General features: G+C 45.6%; 1 protein-coding gene and 1 non-coding gene across 2 annotated transcripts in view; one reads left to right on the top strand and one right to left on the bottom strand.

Annotated features, from left to right (window-relative positions):
* Positions 1-21,884, top strand: part of HGF (hepatocyte growth factor) — a 564,049-nt gene that overhangs the window by 468,616 nt on the left and 73,549 nt on the right. The window contains exon 15 of the mRNA XM_078674176.1: positions 10,082-10,225. Within this exon, the coding sequence (XP_078530302.1) occupies positions 10,082-10,225 (144 nt within the window). The remainder of the gene's footprint in view (positions 1-10,081; positions 10,226-21,884) is intronic.
* LOC144779772 (5.8S ribosomal RNA) lies at positions 21,335-21,487 on the bottom strand. Its single transcript, XR_013600717.1, has one exon. It is a non-coding gene; the product is annotated as a 5.8S ribosomal RNA (ribosomal RNA).

Below are 21,884 nucleotides of genomic sequence, written 5' to 3'. Positions count from 1 at the left end.
CACTGCACCATCTGCATATGAACCAATATCCCCATTATTAGCCATGCTGTCACTAGCTGAGAAGACCGCAGTGGCTTTGGGATCTAGGAGTGTGTTGCAGAGGTCCCTCCACAATATGAGGTCTTTAATCACCTTGTTGTCCCACCTACTAAACTTTATGTGACATTCCTCAGCTAATGCCCACTCCTGTAAATCACTATGCGAAAAGTCAAAGTCAGAAGCTCTGCTACCCATCCAGGAGATTGTAATCCTGTATCTGGCCATATCTAGCTAAAGTTGCATACATTTGTAAGCCATCTTCCTGCCATTTGGACGTTTAATGTTGCCCAATATGCAGCTCAGTGGTGTAGGCTCCAGGGGAAGCCACACAGCCCTCTTTGAATCTGGTCATACAGTGTAGGTCTTTAGGGGTAAGATATGTCCTGTACATAAAATTATAGTGAACCAGCTTAATTTAAAGTGGGCATTAAAGGAAACTGTGTGTGTGAGTTCATTGACTCGCAACCAATCCTTATCTTCCAGTGGTGCATCCATGTCAGCGTCCCATGCTGACAATGACCTTGGGGAGGGGACCCCACTGTGTCTATTCGCATTATCCTATATAACAGTGTGACCAATTGGTGGCCTGAACTGCAGGACAAGAGTACTCCTAGAGTATGCGTGGGACTCGGTGCCGCGGGAAAGGCGAGCTAAGTGTCCCTAGCGATGTAGAAAAATGCCCAGGGCCAAGTGTAAACGTGCGAAAGGCTTCCCCAAATGATCTGAAGGACTCGAAAGGGTACAGATCTTCAAGGTGAGCACACCCGCCTGTGTGCCATGCTTGGAAGGACACATTATCCATCATCTATCTGATGGGTTTCAATAACCATGGTGGGAGTTCTCGTGAAATGGGGTCCGCTTTGGCACTTTATGGGCAAATCGTTGCCAAATTGTGGCTATAAATCCAATTGTATGCGGGTCGTCATGTGGGAGCCATGTTCCCTACATCAGGAGCTCAGGTAGTCGCTCCACTGTAACCCTTCCCGCCTCCAGGCATTTTTCCCAATTGGCAACTGGGTTCAGCCACCGGACCGTATCCTGCAACTGATTGGCATAGTGATACAGGTCAAGTTGTTTCGGCCCTCCCTCCACATACGTTCTCGTCAGAGTCAACAGGGACACTCTGCTACATCTACCCGACCACAGAAGGGATACCACAAGTGAGTCCAGTTGCCTGAAAATCCTCGGTGGAAAGGGGAAAGTGAGTTCTGTAACACATACAGGCCCCTCGGAAGCAGCACTATCTTGGCAATGGTCAATCGGCCCATCAGTGACAGGGGCAATGTGGTCAAAAAAAGAACAGGGGACTTCTGTCCCTCCATGACGCTGTCGGCATTAAGGCTAAGTTGCAGTGATTCGGTATGTGCCACTTTGATACCCCGATATCTGAACGGAGACTTTTCCCATAGTAAGTAAGCGCTCCACTTGCATCCAATATTTAACCTTAGATCAGATAGGAGTTGCTACAATAAAAAAATCAAGAATGAAAAGGCTGATTTCTTCAGAGCTCAACTTAATCAAGCCAAAAACCGACCCAAGAAACTTTTTGAAGTGTTAAACAACAACCGGTCAAAGCACCCTGCCGCCGGGACCCTGGTGACGGCCTTCCATCATGTTACGATTTGGCTGCCTTCTTCATTGAGAAAACAAAAATCATCAGTAGTGACCTGGATTCTAAAACGGCTCTTCTTCAATCCTACAGGTTTGCTTCTCCCTTTGCCAAACATGAGAGCATCAATCTCTTGAAACTTGCCACCAAGAACAATGCCACTTGGAATACCTTTATTCCAATCAGCGAAAGAGACATTTACAACATTCTCCTTATGATCAACCCATCTAACCACTTCAGCCACCCACTACCTCCGCCCATCTTCAAAGAAATCAGAGATGCCATCATCACACTTTGGACAAAGATTGTCAACTCTTCACTGTCACAAGGCATGAACCCTGACTACCTAAAAGCTGGTCAGGTATCCCCCATCCTAAGAAAACCTAATGTCGACATATCTTTAAAAACTTCTGTCCAATTTCTAACATCCCCACTCGGCTAAACTTCTAGAAAAATGTGTACTATTGCAACTTTGGGTACACATAGAGAATTTCCAAAATCAGTCTGGATTTCGGAGAGGTCACACCGTGGAATCTGCTCTAACTCTCATCTTGAATGACATTTTAAAAATGCTAGACCAAAAAGAATCCTGCCTCCTGATCCTCCTCTACCTTTCCTACTCGTATGACACTGTCAATCATGACAACCTCTTATCCATTCTAGAACACAGGATGGGCTTCTCAGGACTGGTATTGCAAAGGTTTACATCTTTCTTCCACAAGATCTCAAAGAGTCAAGGTGAATCATTCCCTATCCAAGCATGCTGCAGTATCCATGGGGGTACCACAAGGGTCTGCCTTATCACCCATCCCCTTCAATTTATTATTGGAACCGTTTGCAAATTAACTGAATTCCGCAAACATTATTTTTCATTTGTATGCAGATGACACTCAACTTTATCTGAAAATCAACTACTCTGATGACCTCACTTCACTCAACTCTACTTCAACAAATACTCAGAATTGGCTATCTGAGAATCACCTCTTGCTCAACACCTCCAAAACGGAATTCCTTCTTATCTCACCTCCTAATCACACACCCAAGATCGACCTCTGGTTGGATCACCTCACAGCCTTCAACTGCTACCCCCACATTATTGAATCTGCTAAATCCCACAAAATCACACTGGACATGCACTTGAATATGTAGAATAATATTAGCAATATATGCAATAACGCTAAAAACCAGATGAGTATACTCAGGAATCTCAAACCACTCCTTCCACAAGATGACTTCAAGCCAGCGGTTCAAGCCAACGACCGGCAACAATTAGCGAAAAACAACCACAAACATGCGCGACTCGCGCGGTGGGGGGTAGAGGGGCGGGCGCGATTCACTTGCGGGAGCGATAAGAGACCCATGGACCCTTTGCCTGCTGGAACTGCAGCCACACCTTTACCCACACCAATACACCTGCCCCTCTCGCTGCCCAGCTGACCAACTATGCTCCCATCGGCTCGATTGCATCCTCCTCAATGTGTGATCCCTCCACAAACAAGCCACAGAAATCTGGGAACTCCTAAACGCTGCCTCTCCCGACATGGTTTTTTTTCCCAGGAATCAGGACCAACCCTTGTTTTGGACTTGACATCTCCATCGCCATCCCCAATGGCTAAAAAATCACCCACAAGAACCACACCGACCGACCAGGATGAGACATCGACATCATCCACAAGAACACCCTCCGCCTGACCATGCAGTCAAACGACCCAACGACAACCATGGAACACTTCCATTTTCAGATCCAGGCAACCCCAACACCACCCTCTGTGGCACGGTCATCGACAAGCCCCCACCCGCCCTTCACTGAGGCCATTGTAGACCTCACTGCACCCCAGGCTCTCACATCCACTGATTACATCCTACTCGGAGACCTCAACTTTCACCTGGACAACCCCAGTAACCAGAACACCACCTCCCTACTGGAGAACCTCGGCAACATGACACACACAGCCGGACACATGCTCAACCCTGTTTTCTCCGCCAGCGGGAGCATCACCTAGAGGCACACCGCCAAACTCCTCTGTACCCACCACCACTGCATGCATCTCGCCTTCACCACGCCCACCGTACATTGCTACCCTCATCGCCTTCCCCTGTTGCAGCTGGAACAGGGTCATCGAAGAACTTCTCATCGACTTCCTCAGCATGACCACTCCGCCAACACCAACCCACTCCAACGCCACAGCTCAAAATCTTCACCGATGCATCTCCAACTGCGCCAACACTCTGACACCCCTCAAAAAGACACCAGGCAACCAACACTCCAGGAATGCAAGCTGGTTCAATGCTGCCCTCCACTAGTCCAGATGCACCTGCTGAAGACTTGAGAAGATATTGAGGAACAACAGAACCCTAGAAACCCAGGCACCCACCAAATCCCACCCGTCCAAGCGCACCACCTTCTCCTCAAAACAACAAAGAAAACAAACTTCCAAGACTGAATCAATACCAACTCACACAACATCAAAGAACTCTTCTCCATCATCAAGGAGTTTGTGAGGCCCAACAGTGAAACCAAAGATGTCCTATCCTCCCAAGACTTCTGCAACAAACTCAGCACCTTCTTCCACCACAAGATCAGGAAGATCTACAACAGCTTGGACATCCAAGACCCTCCCACTATGCCCACCACTACTGCATGTAACCACGCCGCACTGCAAAAGATCGTTCTCCACTCACCACAGATGACACACACCAGACCATGAAGAGCATCCACTCAGGAGCCCCATCGGATCCTTGCCCATACTACATCTTTCATAGAGCAGCCGCCTCCTCGTCCTCCAGCTTTGCCACACCATCAATTGCTACATCGAAATCACCACCTTTCCTGATGACTGGGAACACGCTGAGACCAACCCCCTGCTGTAGAAGCCCGTCTGCTGACCCGACGAACCTCAAGAACTTCAGACCCATCCCCCTCCTCCCCTTCCCTGCCAAGGTCATTGAGAAGGCCATCAACGCTCAACTGTCCAATGAAGAGAACCACTTCCTGGACACCTCCCAATTTGGCTTCTGAAGCAACCACAGCACCGTGACTGCACTCCTCACCACCACCAATGACATCCGCTCCCTCATTGACCGGGATGAAACCACAGCCCTCATCCTACAGGACATCTCGGATACTTTCAACACCGTCTCCCTCTGCACCCTAATCAAGAAACTCCACAATGCTGGCATCCATGACAAGGCACTGGACTGGATCCACTCCGAACACAGCGAGCCAGACTACCCCTGGTCCTCTCAGAACCTTCAGATATCAGCTGCAGAGTGCCCCAGGGTTCCTCCTTAAGCCCCACTTTCTTCAACGTCTACATGGCCCCCTCGCAGCAGTCGTCAGAAGCCATGGACTCAACACAGTCTCCTATGGCAACAACACCCAGCTGTCCCTCTCCCTCACCAGCCAACCCACAGCTGCCATAATCAATTTTCACATTGGAATGAAAGCAGTTGCTACCTGGATGAAAGACAGCTGCCCCAAGCTTAACTCAGACAAGAACAAAGTACTCATCTTGGGACCCACCCCCTCACCCTGGGATGACTCCTGATGGCCCGCTGCTCTAGGAACCCCTCTCAACCCTATGGACCCCGCAAGCAATCTCTGCATTATACTGGATTCCTCGCTATCAATGAACTGCCAAATCAACGCAGTATCCTCATTCTGCTTCCACTAACTTCACCTGCTTTGAAAGACATTCAGATGGATCCCCACAGAATCCAGAAAGACGGTCACCCATTCACCCATGTACACAGCAGACTCGACTTTGGCAACACACGCTATGCTGGCATGACCCATAAACAGCTGAGTAAACTACATAACATCCAAAACGTCAAAGCCAGACTGCTCCTAAGACATCCCCGTGTGAGAAAGTGCCATCTTTATTGCATTGGTATGCCCCCACTTTTTGCTGAACTGATGATGTGCCTTGACTGAGTGTGCTCTGGGCTCCTGCCAACCAGGTACCCAGGGCCTGTGTTCCTTCCCAAAAAACTGTATTGAACCTAAAACCCAATTGGTATCTCTGGCCACCTATCAGCCCCTAGTAAATGGTACCCTAGGTAACCAGGGCCTGGTGACCAGAGAAGACCCCTAAGGGCTGTAGCACTTATTGTGCCACCCTTAGGGGCCCTGTACCCTGACACCCAAACACTGCCTTTGCAGGCTGAGTGCCTAAGTAGAGAACTAAACAGAGAGACGACATGGCACACATCCCTGTGTGAGTTGACAGCGTGCCCCTAAATTGGGTGACATCCCCTAGTCACAGCAATATCCCTTAATTGGGTTGTGAAATTTTCAAACTCAATTAATATCCTCTTCAGATTATTCAGACGTTGAAGTTTTTTTAAAGTGTTTTTTAGTCAACCATTAGGTATCAACCTTAGTTCATGGTAAGTTGTGAATTCATCACAAGAAACAATCCATTTTTAATCCCAAAATGTCATCCAATGCATTTCGGCTCATGGAGAGCCTTCATCAGGGATTGGGTTCTACACATCAAAAAATTATTATACTGAGGATATACGGAAATAACTCGAAATTACACATTTCATATGTCAACAATTCGTGAATAGCGATCCAAACATTGTATAAATCCAGTGTTTTTGCCAAAAAAATCTTATAAACCCCAGTGATATCAAATAAATCACCGAAATGTGCTCCTGATAATTTACAGTAGTGTCCTAATAACGAAAGTGAACAGCTGATTCTAAAAGGAATAATGAAGTAAACCAACATGTGTTCAAAAGAGGGGCTTGTGACGGTGGGTTAAAAGGAGATTCGAAACTACCTAAAAAAATCGTTAGTAATGGTGTTGTAAACGGTTACCAGCAAAGTTCATAGTGCGTAAGGTAAAAGGATCGTGCGCGCAAAACGTCTCCAAAAATATATGATTTCACTCACGTAAATGAATTTCAAAGAGCCCGCATCTCACACGATAAACGTGCTCCGTTCTCCTACAATCTGTGTGTCGCTAAACGCCGTGTAGTTATTGGTATGGCTAAACATAGAGGTAGGACTGATAAATCTCAATGAGAGTGGCGGCCATCTTAAGATGTGTTAGTACTGGGAAAATAAAGTGTAAAAGATCGTGATAAAAATAACTCATGCAAAAAAATTGATTGGTGAATGAAGTCATGTTGTAGTGTTTGAGGATCGACATCAGAGAGTATGGGCAAGTACGTTTCAAACAATAAAAAACTTTTATCTAAGACAGCATAATTATCATTTTTTGATCTTTTCCAACCTTTCTTTACATATATATACCTTCCATGTACTTATGTATCTTCATATTTATTCCTTTGCTTCTAATTCAGCATATCCAATGCACTATCCTGTATCTCACCGTATATCTTTCACAGTATATCCACTACCTCCACTCTGACTCATCTCAAACCTCATTGTACTACTCTCTCCAATGTGCCACCCTATTTCTCACCCTATACCTCTCTCAATATATCCTCTAGCTCGAATCTTTCATTAATCCCAAAACCCATAACACTACTGTGATCCCCAAAATAACCCTTTCTAGACTCTTCCCTCCTCTAACCTTCCTTGCATCATCTCATACCTCTTTTACTATTCAGAACTCCCAAACAAGCCTTTCTAAACCTTTTCCTCTGACCCTTCCCCCTCCACTTCCCCTTTGCTCTTCCTAAACCCCCTCCTACTGCTATGAACTCCAAAACAAAAATAAACAAAACACGTTCTATACCCTTCCCTCTTCTATCCCCCCACTATTCCTTTTCAATCCAAAAAACAGACTAACATCCCCAAATTAATTTCATATTTCCCTATACTATTTATCCTGTGTGGGTTCTGAAGTTGTGTACTACCTACCAAAATGCACTTTAACACCTCATCTGGGGTAGCAAGCGCTATATAAATGCCAACCCTTCCCTCTTCTCCACCCCTCCACTATACTTTTACAATCAAATTAACTGACTTACATGTCCTCTGCTCAAATCAAATTAATTTCATATTTCCCTCCATTAATTCACAATCAATCCTTCTTGAGTTCCACAGTACTGTGCTACTCACCGAATAGTGCTTCAGACCCTCATCAAGGGTAGCAAGCACTATATAATTACAAACCCCTCTTCCATCCCTCCACTATCCTTTTCACCCCCAATAACAGACTAATATGTCCACCACTCAAATTAATTTTATATTTCCCCAGAGTAACTCACCACAAATAATTGTTTGTTTCCGCAGTAGCGTGCTACTCGCTGAAAAGCACTTCAACACAGGGATAGCAAGCACTATATAAATGCAAACCTTTCCCTCTTCTATCCATCCACTATCCTTCTCAATCCAAATAACAGACTAACATGTTCACCTCTCAAATTAATTTCATATTTCACTATACTAATTCAACACTAATCCTTTTGGGTGCCGGAGAAGCATGGTACTCGCCAAAAAAGCCCTTTTACGCCTCGTCAGGTGTAGTAAGCACTATATAAGTGCAATTACAATTAAAGGACATACTGAATACTGGGGTATGCTCAGCAGAATTGTGTGGCTTTAGGAACACCCAGATAACTAGGCCCCCTAATGTGTAATATATTCTTCCATGCAAGCTTCCATTCTAGCTTATGCCCCCCCCCCTTTGTAGGCAAAGGATATAATTTTTTCCAACTCATTATTTTTCATGTTTTTAACTTACTTCCCACCTCATCTTTCCCCACTGCAGGTCCCTACTCTGCCATAGCTTAGTTTCAGGGGTAGTGAGAAATCCCCATTCTCTGTCTGTGGGAATTGTAGGTCTAGATGAATTTACTAAATCTGTAGGTAGCCATGGTGAAGTATTTTCTAGTTGATCATGGCCTTTTAGTTTATAGTTTTCTCTCAATTTAGACCAGTCGCTGACTACCTGCTCCTCATCTGTTTTTGTAATTAAAGCTCTTTGGCCTTGCATTGTCCGGGTCACTCTTTCCTCATCAGAAACCCCCATTTGATTCGAAACTACACCTACACCCATTCCCTGCAGCCCATCAGCATTATTCATGACCATTTTTGCAGAGTGGATAGTTGAAAAATCTATGCTGTTAACATATTTTTCAACATAGAGCATGGGTTTCTCCAAATTTAAATCTTTAGAGATTAAAAGTAGTAGTTATGGAACCAAGTAGAAAATATCCTGCAGAAGAGATCTATTTGGCAGCTGGTTCATAGAGGCATATGTCTACAAAGTACAGTATAAAGGATTCACAGCCAAATGAAATTCTCTGAACAGTAGCGGTAGAATCTTCTCCAGCTTTCTTCAAAAGTCTTTCAACTGCCTTTGTTGTACACAGTACATGATTCAGCAGGTGGATTTAATGGAACAGGTAGCATAGGCAGATAGAACTTGGTTGGCCTTGTGAGCCTTTCACATGACTAATTTGTAGATCATTCACTACAGTTTCATTTGTAGTACCATGCTCTGAAGTCTTGTCACTTGAGACCTCCTACACTAGGTTGAATCTAACCACACTTATTCCCTTTTTCATAATCTGTCTCTGCTTTGTACCCTTGCTATTATTTCTAACATTGCCTGTTCCAACAGCTATTTGCTTGCAAGAAAATATATGGGGTGCAATATCAGTAGGTTCGTTTCAACTTGCTATGTTGAAGAAAATCCCTAACATTTGACCATATTTAAGTAAACGAATGGCAGAGTATGAAAAATATGGCACACCATATGTATTCAAGGTTATGTATTCCATTGATTTTAGTAAATTACGAATATGTACTGAAAATACTACATTCAACCTAGTTTGATATCCACCTGTATGGTCAGAGCTAATGCTGCAGTCAAAAGCATAACATAATCCACACCTTTACAAGATACATGCCCATCAAGGAATTTAGCAAACATTACCCTCAATTGGCCTATGATTATTAGTTTCAAAATTTAAGAAAATTGTTACCCCAGGTAGGTGTTAAAGTCTAACCCACAAGAGGTTAAGACATATCTTACCTATGGAAGATTGTGATAGAGTAGAAGCTATTATCTCACCTAAACAATACATAAAATACAAGGGTACACATAGAAAGATTACTATGGAAAAGTTTTCAACCCTCATTATTTCTATACATTCATATGACATGTACTTTCAGAAATGAAACTATGTGAAGTAATTTTTCCCATACGTTTTCAGGGACATCACACAAAAAAATTATATTTTTCTATCCAATCGCAAGATAAACTGTGAAATGTGATTGATATAATCTGAACAAACATTAGATATGTAGAGATTAGTGAGGCTATAGAGTCCTTAGAAACGATGAGACTACTTACAATTAAAGTTTTTTTTTTCTTTGTTAGCATTAAATCTATTTGTGCACAAAATAAATGCATTCGCTGTTGTCTATGTATGGCAACATATAGTATTATCTATGTGTTGCTTTAAGTAAATGTGTTACACACATGCTAATCAATGTGTCTCACACAGGAATGCTGATTTAAAAGATTATGAAGCATGGCTTGGAGTGCACAATATTTATGAAAGAGATGAGAAGAACAAACAAGTTATGAATATCTCACAGCTGGTGTTCGGACCAAAGGGGTCAAATTTGGTTTTGCTGATACTTTCAAGGTGTGATTTTCTTGCATACTTAAATGATTGCAAACATTTGCTAAGTTCTAAAATCAATTGCTTTTTCATAATATATCATCACTGAACGACCATGGAACAATGTATATGATCTTTCTGATTGTGGAAACAGATCAGAAATCTTTGCATGTTACACCATAAACTTAAACTTAACCAATATGTTATAACCACCTCTAACTTTGTGATAAACCAGAAATTGCAAAAGTAAATAATTGAGTATGCTTGAGCTCCTATGGTAATCCTTCTTTCAAACTTTTACAGTGGCTCAGCAGTGAAGGTTTACTTTAGAAAGGAGAGTCAAGAAATTCAGCACTAATGTGGGATGACAGCTAATGTTTTTCTTTTGTCCATGTATAACAAATAAGGTGATATGTAAACTATTGAAGGAAAGGCACTGAATACATTCCAATATGTGCTTAATTCAGTAGTCTTGGGAACAGAAAACCCTATTGTGCATCCTTCTGTCAAATCACTTAAGGATACTCAGTAACAGCATGCACCTAATTGCAACTTCATTCTTGGATCCTTCTTTCCGGTGGCAACAAGGTCAGGTAGTAAAACAAAAAGAAGCAGTAGCCCTAATTAGAGACAAGGGGCCAGATGTACAACCCTATCAAATTGTGAGTCGCAAATTGCATCAATTTGTAACTCACAAATAAGGAATTTACAACAGACACTGTTTGAGAATCCTAAGGGGGTCGTAAATTGCCTGCCTCATTAATATTCATGAGACAGGTGCAATTTGCAACCCCATTAGGAATGGCTAGCACTCCCAGGGATGGTGGCCTTCAGGGGTCAGCAGGCCATCATGTCTGTGACTGCTTTTTAAATAGAACAGATTTTTTCAAATGCAGCCCATTTCCCTCAAATGAAAATGGGATGCATTTATTAAGAAAAATTAAATGTTTCTGTTAATTTTTTTAAGAGTAGGTCGTGGTCTGTGGGACAACTGCCTGCTCTTAAAATACATTTTTGCACAAACTCCCAAAGGGGAAGGGGTCCCATCGGGACCCCTTCCCATTTGCAAGTGGCCTACCACCTACTTGAAGTAGGTGGTAAACTGCGAGTGTTTCGCGACCGCAATTGCTGTTGCAAAACAATCATACATTTAAGTGAGACTCGCTATTAGGAAGGGACATCCTTGACACACCCCTTCCTAATAGCAAGTCACAAACTCTATTTTGCGAGACATTGACTCACAAAATAGGGTTTGTACATCGGGCAGGTCAATTTTGCGGTCGCAAACAGACCGATTTCCCGTTTGCGACCGTAAAATATGGTAATACATCTGGCCCAAGGAGTATGATGGGGATTAATTAGTAGGAGAATGCAAAACACAGAGGATAATGCATAGATTTGATGGACTAGTCTCTTGTAGCATATGTATGGAATTTGCCTTAACGACAATACCTATTGATAACTGTACATTAATATAATTATTATGATCATCATCATCAATATTATTATCAATTCAATTTAAAAAATTCTTTATTGCGATTATTCATCTTAAAAGACAGAACAGTCAGTATATTAAAATTAGATACAACCACATATATACCATACCAAGCCCTAAGACTGGTTTACAAGTTTCTCAGTAAGGTTTAAAAAAATAAATACCTATATTTACATATTAAAACAGTTCCTAATACAAGATTAAATATATCCCACGCACAAGACTTTGAGCACATCATAAAAATCCATAAAAATACATAATTCCACGTAGTTCGTTCGATACCCCAAGAGGAAATATCTTAGCTATTACGGCCCCCCATTTTTCATCCGCAACCCCCATGCCCAACTCAGAAACTTAGCTACTCCTATTACTGCGATCTTATTGTAGCCAGATTTCAACAGCCTCTTAGCGGTCATCGCAGAGCTAGTTCCTAATGACCGACATGCTGGTTTTAGCCACAAGCTACGGGGTTTGTGATAGACCGGACATACAAATAGGAGATGGTCAATATCTTCAGTATGATCCGGGCAAAATCGGCACTTATCACCAATTCCTGGTTGCCACTTACATGTAAACTTCCGGAGTGGCAATGACCCAACTCTGAATTGGTGGTAAAGCTTGCGGTCTGATGGCTTTGATATAAGGTCCCAATAGCTTTCCAGGCAGGGTTCATCTTTTAGATCTAAAAAATCTCTAGACAGAGTAGGGCCAGTGACAGAGGAGAACTTCCTTATTTTAATTAGCTCCCAATATGCTGCTCGATAGGATTCTTTTGAAGGAAATTCCACCGATTCAGGGCTCTCCCAAAGTTCCCTCATCCCCATCTCAATAATGAGAGATTTTATGCCGATCAGGCATGGGATCCTATGCAGGCGATCCAATCCCCTTACTTCGGACAAAGCCCTAGCAAAGAGATGGAGCTCTGGAGTAATCCAGAAACGCCTCCAGAAGGCCAACAGCCTATAACGGGCAGTATCCTCAATACTATGACAGCCTACGTCAAACAGCAGTGGAGTAGGGGGGACAATTGGGGCAGGCCCACAACCGATCTCATAAATTTATTCTGGGCTGTAGACAGTTGGGTCAGGTTACAAAACCCCCTGATTTCAGCACGATATAAAATAGCGGCAATGATTTTAGTTGTGTAAATTTTGACCACTGGAGCTATTGGCTTAGTTAATGATAGCCTGTGTTCCTTGGTCAATGCTCCCGCTAATTGAGTGTGTTTCAGTGCGAGGATCTTAACTTGGGGATTCCAGCTCAACTTATCGCCAAAAGTGACACCCAAATAGGTGAAGACTTTTGTCTGCTCCAGAGGTTTCCCACCCATAAAGACTCGTGCTTTAACGGGCTTGGACCCATGGAGCACCATCAACTTAGTCTTCCCTACGTTAACCACAAGCTCATGTTCGCGGCAAAATTCCTCAAAACAAGACAGAGCAAACTGCAACCCCTGTCTCATCTTGGATAGTATCAGCGTGTCATCCGCGAACATGAGCAAGGGCACCTTTTGGCCGGCGAGCATCGGTGCGTCCGTTGGTTGGTCAACAAAATACTGCACTACCCCGTTGATAAATCGAGAAAACAGCGTTGGTGCCAGCACACACCCTTGCCGGATGCCCTTTCCTACCTCAAATTTCTCTGTAACCTCGCCCATTTCCCCCAAAGAACCTGAGCATACGTTGATTCGTGGAGTCTAACCACGAGGGAGACTAACTCTTTAGGCATCCCCAGTCTCAATAGAACCTCCCATAATTTTGCTCTTGGCACGAGGTCGAAGGCAGATTTTAGATCCACAAAGGCAGCAAATAGCATTCCCCTGCCCAAAAAGACCTCCTTCCAATATATTAGGACAAATCTAAAGGCCTGATCCAAAGTCCCCATATGACACCGGAACCCCGCCTGTAAAGGAGATAAAATGTCATTTTCAGACATCCAGCCCTGGATCCTACCCAATATTACACGTGCTGTTATCTTTTGAATAGCGTCAATTAAGCTGATGGGCCTATGATTGGCCGGAGCGGAACGACCACCCTTCTTATAGATAGGGATGATTTCCGCTCCGGACCATGATGCAGGAATTGGGGCTCCACCAGCTATCAAATTAATTACATTTGTAATATAGGGTATCCATAAATCAAAATCCTGTTTGAATAAATCGGCTGGAATGCAGTCAGGCCCCGGTGCCTTACCACTTGGGATAGACTTAAGAACTGTCTCTACCTCTTTTGTGTTAAACAGCAGGGGGACGTCAATTTGGATTTGTGGGACAACCCCTGACCTCTCTGAAACCAGTTGGAATTGTGTTTCGCAAGAAGACAACCCATTGCTGCGGTTCAACATTATTATTCGGGATTATTGACCGATGTCTATTCACCCATTTAATAAGATCCCAGAATTGGGTCATATTCCTGCCTCTACATGCTAACAACAGACAATGCCAGCGATCCTCATCCCATTCTTTCTTGACCTGTCTGATAGCCGTTTTATAAGTTACTATACACTGCTTGATAGTACCATGGATCCTAGATTTAATGGCTACCACTAGAGCTTTGTGAGCTAGCCTACACGTGTTGTTATACCACAAGTTAGGTTTATTCATACTAATCTTTTTAGCAGGTCGAGCGTTTATGAAAAACCTTTTTAGGCCGCTAAAGAGGTCACTATGGATTCCCCCCAACTTGGCATTTAGGACCTCCTGGGAGCCGCATTCGGAAAGTTCCCTTAAAGAACCTGACACTAGAGCCCTAATTTCTGCCATGTTCTTTCCATCCATTGCTACCTTGGCCCACCGTACCCTTCTTAAATCATTTGCAATAGTTACTGTATTGGGGCGATGAATGAATGAATGAATGAAAACCGTCTTATAATGCGCAACTTAGCCCGATGGGCATCAAGGCGCCTAGCAGAAAAGAAACAGTAACCAAGTGCCAGATTACAGGTATGCCTCGGCAAAGAGCAATGTCTTTAGTACCTTCCTGAACAGCGTGATAGAGGGTTGAGTTTTTAACTCCTGTGGGAGGGAGTTCCACAGTTTAGGGGCCAAGGAGGAGAAAGCCCTTCCTCCCCACCGTAGTCTGTAAGCCTGTGGCACAGACAGGAGGTTCTTACTGGAAGACCGAAGGTCCCTGCTGGGGACATAGGGAATCAGTAGAGCTCTCACGCCCTTAGCACCTTCGCCGGACAGGGCCCCATAGACCAGGCACAGGATCTTAAAAGTGATCCTGGATTGGATCGGGAGCAGGTGCAGGTTCTTCCTGGCTACTGTGCCGGAAGAAAGCCTCGGGGCGTCCAACACAAACCTTGCTGCCGTCTTTTGGACGATCTGCAGGCGTTGTATCAGTCCTTTGTTAATGCCAGAATAGAGCGCGTTGCAGTAGTCAAGCCGCGAGGCGACCAGTGCAACCACGATCTGTTTGCGGGCTTGCGGAGAGAGATAATGGGTGATTTTACTGAGAGTTCTAATAACACCCCAGCAAGTTGCGACTGTCCTGTTCACCTGCTGTGTCATAGCTAACAAAGGGTCAATCATCACGCCCAAATTTCGGGCTGATTTAGTGGGCGACGGACAGGCTCCAAGGGAGGGGGCCACCACTCACTGGACCAAATATCCTGATCTTCACCGAAGATCAGGATCTCGGTTTTCTCTTCGTTCAGCTTCAGTGAATTCAGAATCATCCACTGCGAGACTGCCTCTATGCAGTTCCTGAAGCTGACAACGGAGGTACTCACCGAGTGGGAGCGGGACACCATAATTTGGGTTTCATCGGCGTATGACACCACCTCCATCCCATAGGATCTAACTAGCCTGGCAAGTGGGGACACATAGATGTTGAATAATGTGGGGCTTAAGGCCGACCCCTGTGGGACCCCACATTGCACAGGTGTGGCCAAAGATATAAACTCTCCCAATTTGACCCTTTGTTCCCTCTGTGTGAGGTAGGCGGCCAAGAGGCTCAGCGCCGAGCCCTCCAACCCTATCTCCCTAAGACGGTCTGTTAGATTGGCGGGGGATAGGGTGTCAAAAGCCGCTGTCAGGTCGAGCAGGACCAGGAGGGTGGTCTGGCCCCGATCGACCTTAGTGCGGATGTTGTTTACAACCACTGTGAGGGCCGACTCGGTGCTGTGGAATTTCCAGAAACCATGTTGTGGCAAGTGTCGCCTTCCATCAATACTGGACCACAAAAACTCCTGTCATCAAATTTAAGAACCAAGGAGTTGTGGTCACTTTCAGGGCGACATTGCACTTCCATGTCTAGAACTAGTAACCATTTCTCCACATTCACAACGATATAGTCGATGCGGTTTTTAGATCTACCATTATCAAATGTCACCGCGCCCTTGGCATCGGACTTAGTCCTACCGTTAAACACCCTTGGGCCTCGTTCCAGGCATAACCCTTTCCTTTGAAGTGCGGCCTCAGTCCATTTTCTAATCGGCTTGAGATCCAGTTACGGGATCCTCCAAAGTGCATCAATCTCTTCACTAAGCCTACCGTCTTCTGAATCTAGTGGTTCAAAGCAGGTATTGAAATCCCCTGCAATAATTAAATCATCATTAGGGGCCACTTGGGACAAATGATTCTCTAAAGCCATTATGACCTGAGAGCACCTCCCACCAGGTTGACCCCTAGCGTAAACATTATACAAAGTTAAATCAAGGCCACTCACTGATCTGACCCTTATGGCCAGAATATCTGAACTATCAATGCTGACCTCCTCCACCCTTATCCCTTCAGATTGTCTCACCCAACAGGTCAGTCCACCAACTGCTCTACCCCTATGACCCCTTATTGCTGGTTTAAAGAAATTCAAATAGCCGACATGATAGACCCCATCAACAGACCATGTTTCCTGGAATGCCCAGATATCTGAGTCTTCTATATAAGTTATCCAATCAGCAGACAAAACTTTTGATTCCAGCCCTGCTATATTCCGAGAGGAAATAGTCATTGAAGTTCTCAACGTTGCCGGGCCACCACACCTAGAGGTTGCCTCAACAGCGTTTATACAGGGATTCAGGACTGGGGGGTCTGGTGACATAGCGGGTCCAGTAGGTAAATACTTCTCCATCTTAGTTCCCATAGGACACCCTACAGTCGGAGGGTCTATGTCACTTCTCATCTCAACCCCTCTAGCTAATCCCGGCCAATCATCCATTCCCAGTCAGTCAATATCTTCGAGTGAGGATAAAACCTCATATTGATTATTGATCTGTAAGGGATGGTCATTCCAGATGTCAGAATCCTGTGGTGCCCAAAAATCCCTTTTTCTATGTCCTGTGTGCTGTTTATAAAAGAAGCCAAGGGGGAGCAGTCTAATCACATCTCCAATAAAAGGTGAGTGCCCAGCTAACTCGAAAATGTGACGAACCAATGCAGATGAACTGAAGCTTAGAACAACACAATCGCCTGGCATGGATTTAGTTGAATGTCCCACCCATTTTATGCGTCTAGCCATTTTGAACTCATAAAATAAGTCTTTCCCAATACCAGTTTTCTTACTCAAATAGTGTAGTGCCTTATATCTAAGGGTGGACCAATGCTTGCGTGACTCAGGGGTGAGAGGGGGGACGTTCGCTAAAATGACCGAATATGGGGTTGCTTCTGGTGGGAGGTGGAGGAAGCTGATCTTGTCTGACCCGCCATCGTTGCTAAGTTCCACCTGCCTCCAATTTCCCTCAGCCCCAGCAGACTGCTGCTGGGGCATAGGCTTAACGTTACTAACATCATTGTGAATTGTGCCTGTAGCCCTCCCTACTGGTTGCACCTTGTCCACTATTATCTGTGCATTCACCATTGTACCCTGTTGTTCCTTATGAATTTCCCCCACTCTGATTGGGACAACCCCTCCTGTTACCCATGGGTTTAGCTGTACAGGAATCTCTTGGGGGGAACGTAAAAAAGCTTCTTCAATATTTTTAAGCCTAATATTAGGGAGCTAAAGTCGGATTCATTCAGCAAAGGGGTAGTGTTAGCAGTGGTGGTGGTATCTACAATGTTACTACTTGCATTACCGGATACAAAAGCCCCGCTTGATTTGCTAGTACCTGGCAATACCTTTTGCTTGTTTAAACCACGCCCCTTCCTTTTTTTATTTGGAGGTTTCATACCAGTGCGAGCAAGGGCCTTCTTACCTCTAGTAGTTACCATAGCTGGGCTCCCAACACTACTCTGGGACTGTGGAGAGACCAGGTTAGGGCTATTAGGAGACAAACTTAGTGGCCTCAATGGGGACCGCTCATTTGTAGGAGCAGTGTCAGAATTGGGCTGAATATTTGGCAACTGGGCATTAGGTAAGGAACCCGCCTTAGAAAAATCGGTTCAAGTGAAAGTCTACGCTCGGTTGCCTCAATTTCATGAATTAAAACCAATTTGGCTCTTATTAAAAAAGCATCATGGGTCCCCACTACCCTGTCCCCCACATTCCTTTTACTCATTGCAAACAATTAATGTATTAGCCCCCAACAGCCAGCGCTGCAGTCCGATATTAATTTAATGCTTACTGTCCTTAGATGAAAATGAAAATGTCAATAGTGGGTCCCTGCCCGGCCTCTTCCGGTCCCGGACGGCCCGCCCTTTGCCCGGGCTTAGCCCAGCGTCGCCCACACGTGTCCCGCGACGCGGGAACTCCGACGTCCTTTAGTGCGCCACCTGGCGCAAAATCAGCGTGGGGTGGCTTCCAGCTGCAAGGGGCCCTGGGAGATGTAGTCTCCCTGCTCAGCGATCGCGCACAAGGTTAGATCAGGCAGCGGCGGCGGGGGAGACCAACAGTGCAGCGTTTCGCGTCCTCTTGCCCGTCAGAGCCACAGAGCGCCTCAAATGGACCGGTGATAAAGAGGAAACAAGCGCCTCAAGTGGTCCGCTTTTTTTTCCCAGCCTTGTTCAGCCCGTCGCCAACAGAGGAGCACTCCTTCCCCAAAAGCCAGAATCATGAAGCAGTCGCTTCACCCTTTTTAGCCTTCTGCAGACCTCTGCAAAACTTTGTTTCCCTTCCACCAGAGCCTCATGGGATAGACCAGTGGGTCCAAACAGCCGTCACGAGCCGTGCTCTGTGAGCAGAGCAAACCCAAGGAAAATGGCACAGCCCGGGTCGCTCAGCGCTCCCAGCGATCCCCGCACCAATGGCCGGAACTGCCGCCGAGTGAGCAAAACAAAAGCGGGGGCTAAAACCAAGACGGGACCGGAGCAGCTCTCCCGCCTCTCAGCAGTGTCCAAAACACGTCCGCCGGGTTTAAGCCACTCGCTGATTTCTCGCCAAGCCTCACGCCGTCCCTCACGTTGCCATCAATCTCTGTGGTCCGGTCTGAGCTTCCAGGTACCTCTGTGGTCCAGACCGAGCTTCCAGGTACCTCTGTGGTCTGGACCGAGCTTCCAGGTACCTCTGTGGTCCGGACCGAGCTTCCAGGTACTCTGTGGTCCGGACCGAGCTTCCAGATACCAATATTATTATCATTATTAGTATATATTCAAAAACTGTAATTGAACCTTGAGGAAGAATAATTTCCTTAGAGACACTGTGAGGAATTTCATATGGACTTTTGTTGTCTCATGCGATTATAAGTGAGGGCATAGGACAAAGGGTGGGTGGAATTATTCTGCCAGCGGAATTGGTGGACTTTAGTAATTCTGCTTTACTCTTGTAACATGGAATTACTAAATTCAAGTGTGGTAATTAATCAGCACTGGCATGGTCATCCCTGTGACATGACGTGTTGTGTGTGTATTCAATCCTCGTTGTCAGTCTAATTCACTTCTTTTTCACTCGTATGGCCAATCCTTGTGTCAGAGGGTGAACGTGAGGCTTAAATCGCACACATTGTGCCACTGGATGGATGCATATGCATTCTTTTGTGAACTTTTTTCCATGACTGCTAACTTGATAATTAAAGGATGTGCCAGCGCTGGGCCTTATAGCTTCTTTTGCTGTTGGTTTAGCTTGGGCTCTCCTGGCCCATTGATTTCCACATAGGGGAGACCGAAAAGAGGTGCTTTATAGAGGAGATCCCAGACGAGATCTTGGTCATAGGTGAGGTGGGGAGGTGGGTGTGGATTAGGTAGCGGAGAAAATGATGCACTTCATAGGCACTGGGGCATATTATAGACATAGACTATGTGGTATGTATCTTTCCATTACCCATACCCCTTTCAGTTAACTTTCTGTGAGTGAGCTCTGTACGATGCTGATAAGTTAAGAAGGCCCCTTTTGTGCATACGATGTTGGGAAAGAGTTTTTAGTCTAGCAATGAGGTAGACCTGTTTGGGGAGTGCAATTATGGCGCATTATGTTAAAAAAGGAAAAGAAAATGGCTCAGCTAACAATATGGGACACACCGAACAGTGACTATTTAATAGGAGTATGTGGTTGACCGTAAGGCAGGTTTGCACTATTGTGTGCAAGGCGTTAGTTTGAAAAGGAGTGAAAATATTTGCTGACATTCCCCATCACCTGACAGACAGGTATAATCATACACCCATAGCCTGTTGCTATCTGTCTGCTGGAACAATCCAGCGGAGTACACAGGGTAAAATATTTGCCAGCTTCTGTCTATCGATAATGACGCTATCATTGGGCAAACAAATAGCTAGGCAGCAGCACCCCGCCCCGCACAGGTAAAAGCGTTGGGGCACTGGGGCCAGGTGAGAGGGGATTTAGACAGACGGTGATGATGGAAAATGAATTATTGATTTAATTTCTCCTTGTCATCATCTGTCGAAATCTCCTCTCATCCGACCCCACATCTCCACTGCTCTTACCAGCATGAGCCGCAGCTGCAGCTAGGAATCAGGCCACTTTCTAAATATACAACGCTATTAGAGGCAAAGCAAACATGGGGGATATAATAGGGGTCATTTTGCAGCTAAAATATGAGTTTGGGGAGATAGACCATTATGGTGATGGCCACTGGAACCATCAAGTAGTGGATCTACATTCCTTTGCCAGTTTATCTCCTCTAGGTACCAAGTTAAACGAAATCCATCATGTCTTGAATCAGGCCCCAGGTCCAAGACAGCACCAACAACTTTTCCCCGGAAAGTTAAATTCTATGACTTCAATCATTTACACTCCCTGAGTGCTTCGCAGTCAGCATCTCACGCAGTAAGAAGCTCCCTACCTGGGTATCTCCAACCCACACACACCACCTTAAGTGCTACCCGTGAATAAACTGGGGGAGGCGGGCTTGGGGGTTGTGTCTCATACTGTGCGTAGTTTGGACTAGAGCCGGAAGAAATAGTCTAACTTAGAAAGGAATCTGTGGACACCTGAGTAAAAGTTAAATGGCACCTTTTATGGAGACAATGATGCCATACAACCCTGATAACCATATAATTGACAACTTCTGTATAAATAGGTGTGTTTTGAATAGGGCAGGTAGGGACATGGAACCAATCCAGCACTCCATCCATCATTGCATTAAAACCCCTTACAGAGCTCTATCAGTCTGGTGTGGCCTGTATCACACAATGGGCTGCCGTGGAGGTGCACCGGCTGCATACCTCAATGGCAGGACCCGGCGAGGGACTCTGCCATGGGCGATCGGGGGGTCTGACCTTGTGGGGGGACGAAGGGGAAGCGGAGCTAATCCTGCGACAGCCCCAGTCTCATCCCAGGGAAGCCCCGGGGCGATTGACGATCGAGCGACCCTTAGACAGGCGTAGCCCCGGGAAGAACCCAGGGCCGCAAGGTACGTTTGAAGTGTCTTGATCAATGTGTCTTGCAATTCACACTAATTCTCGCAACTAGCTTCGTTCTTCATCGGCGTGCGAGCCGAGTGATTCACTGCCAAGAGTCACAGGCAACTTTTCGAAAACTTTCACCCAACTGCGGGTGCAGGAGAGGCTGGAAGAAGGCGACGCCGTCCGTCTGCCGCCCGCGCTGCGGGACGGCCTGGGCGCCCCGTTCAAGGCTTTCACTCTGGGAGTCACACTGCACTGTTGGGAGAAAAAAACATTGCCAGGCGCTCGGCCCGGGAGTCCCCCCCACCCACCCATAGGTGAGGAAGGGGGCTCCCAGTGCGACGGGAGGGGGCAGCTCCGCAGCCGCCGGTCCCTCCTGGGGACACCGGACGGGACTGGGTCAAACCGGGTACCCGGCAATGAGGGAGGGTCGCTCCACCTGCACGTCAGCCGTCCGTCACCGGGTGGCCTCAATCCATGATGGCGGGCTGGCAATTAGCCCCACCACTATC

The sequence above is a fragment of the Lissotriton helveticus genome, chromosome 1_1 (assembly GCF_964261635.1).
Source record: "Lissotriton helveticus chromosome 1_1, aLisHel1.1, whole genome shotgun sequence".
In the NCBI taxonomy this organism is placed as follows: Eukaryota; Metazoa; Chordata; class Amphibia; order Caudata; family Salamandridae; genus Lissotriton; species Lissotriton helveticus.
Note: the sequence above shows the minus strand (reverse complement) of the source record. Positions and strands in the feature narration are given on the sequence as shown.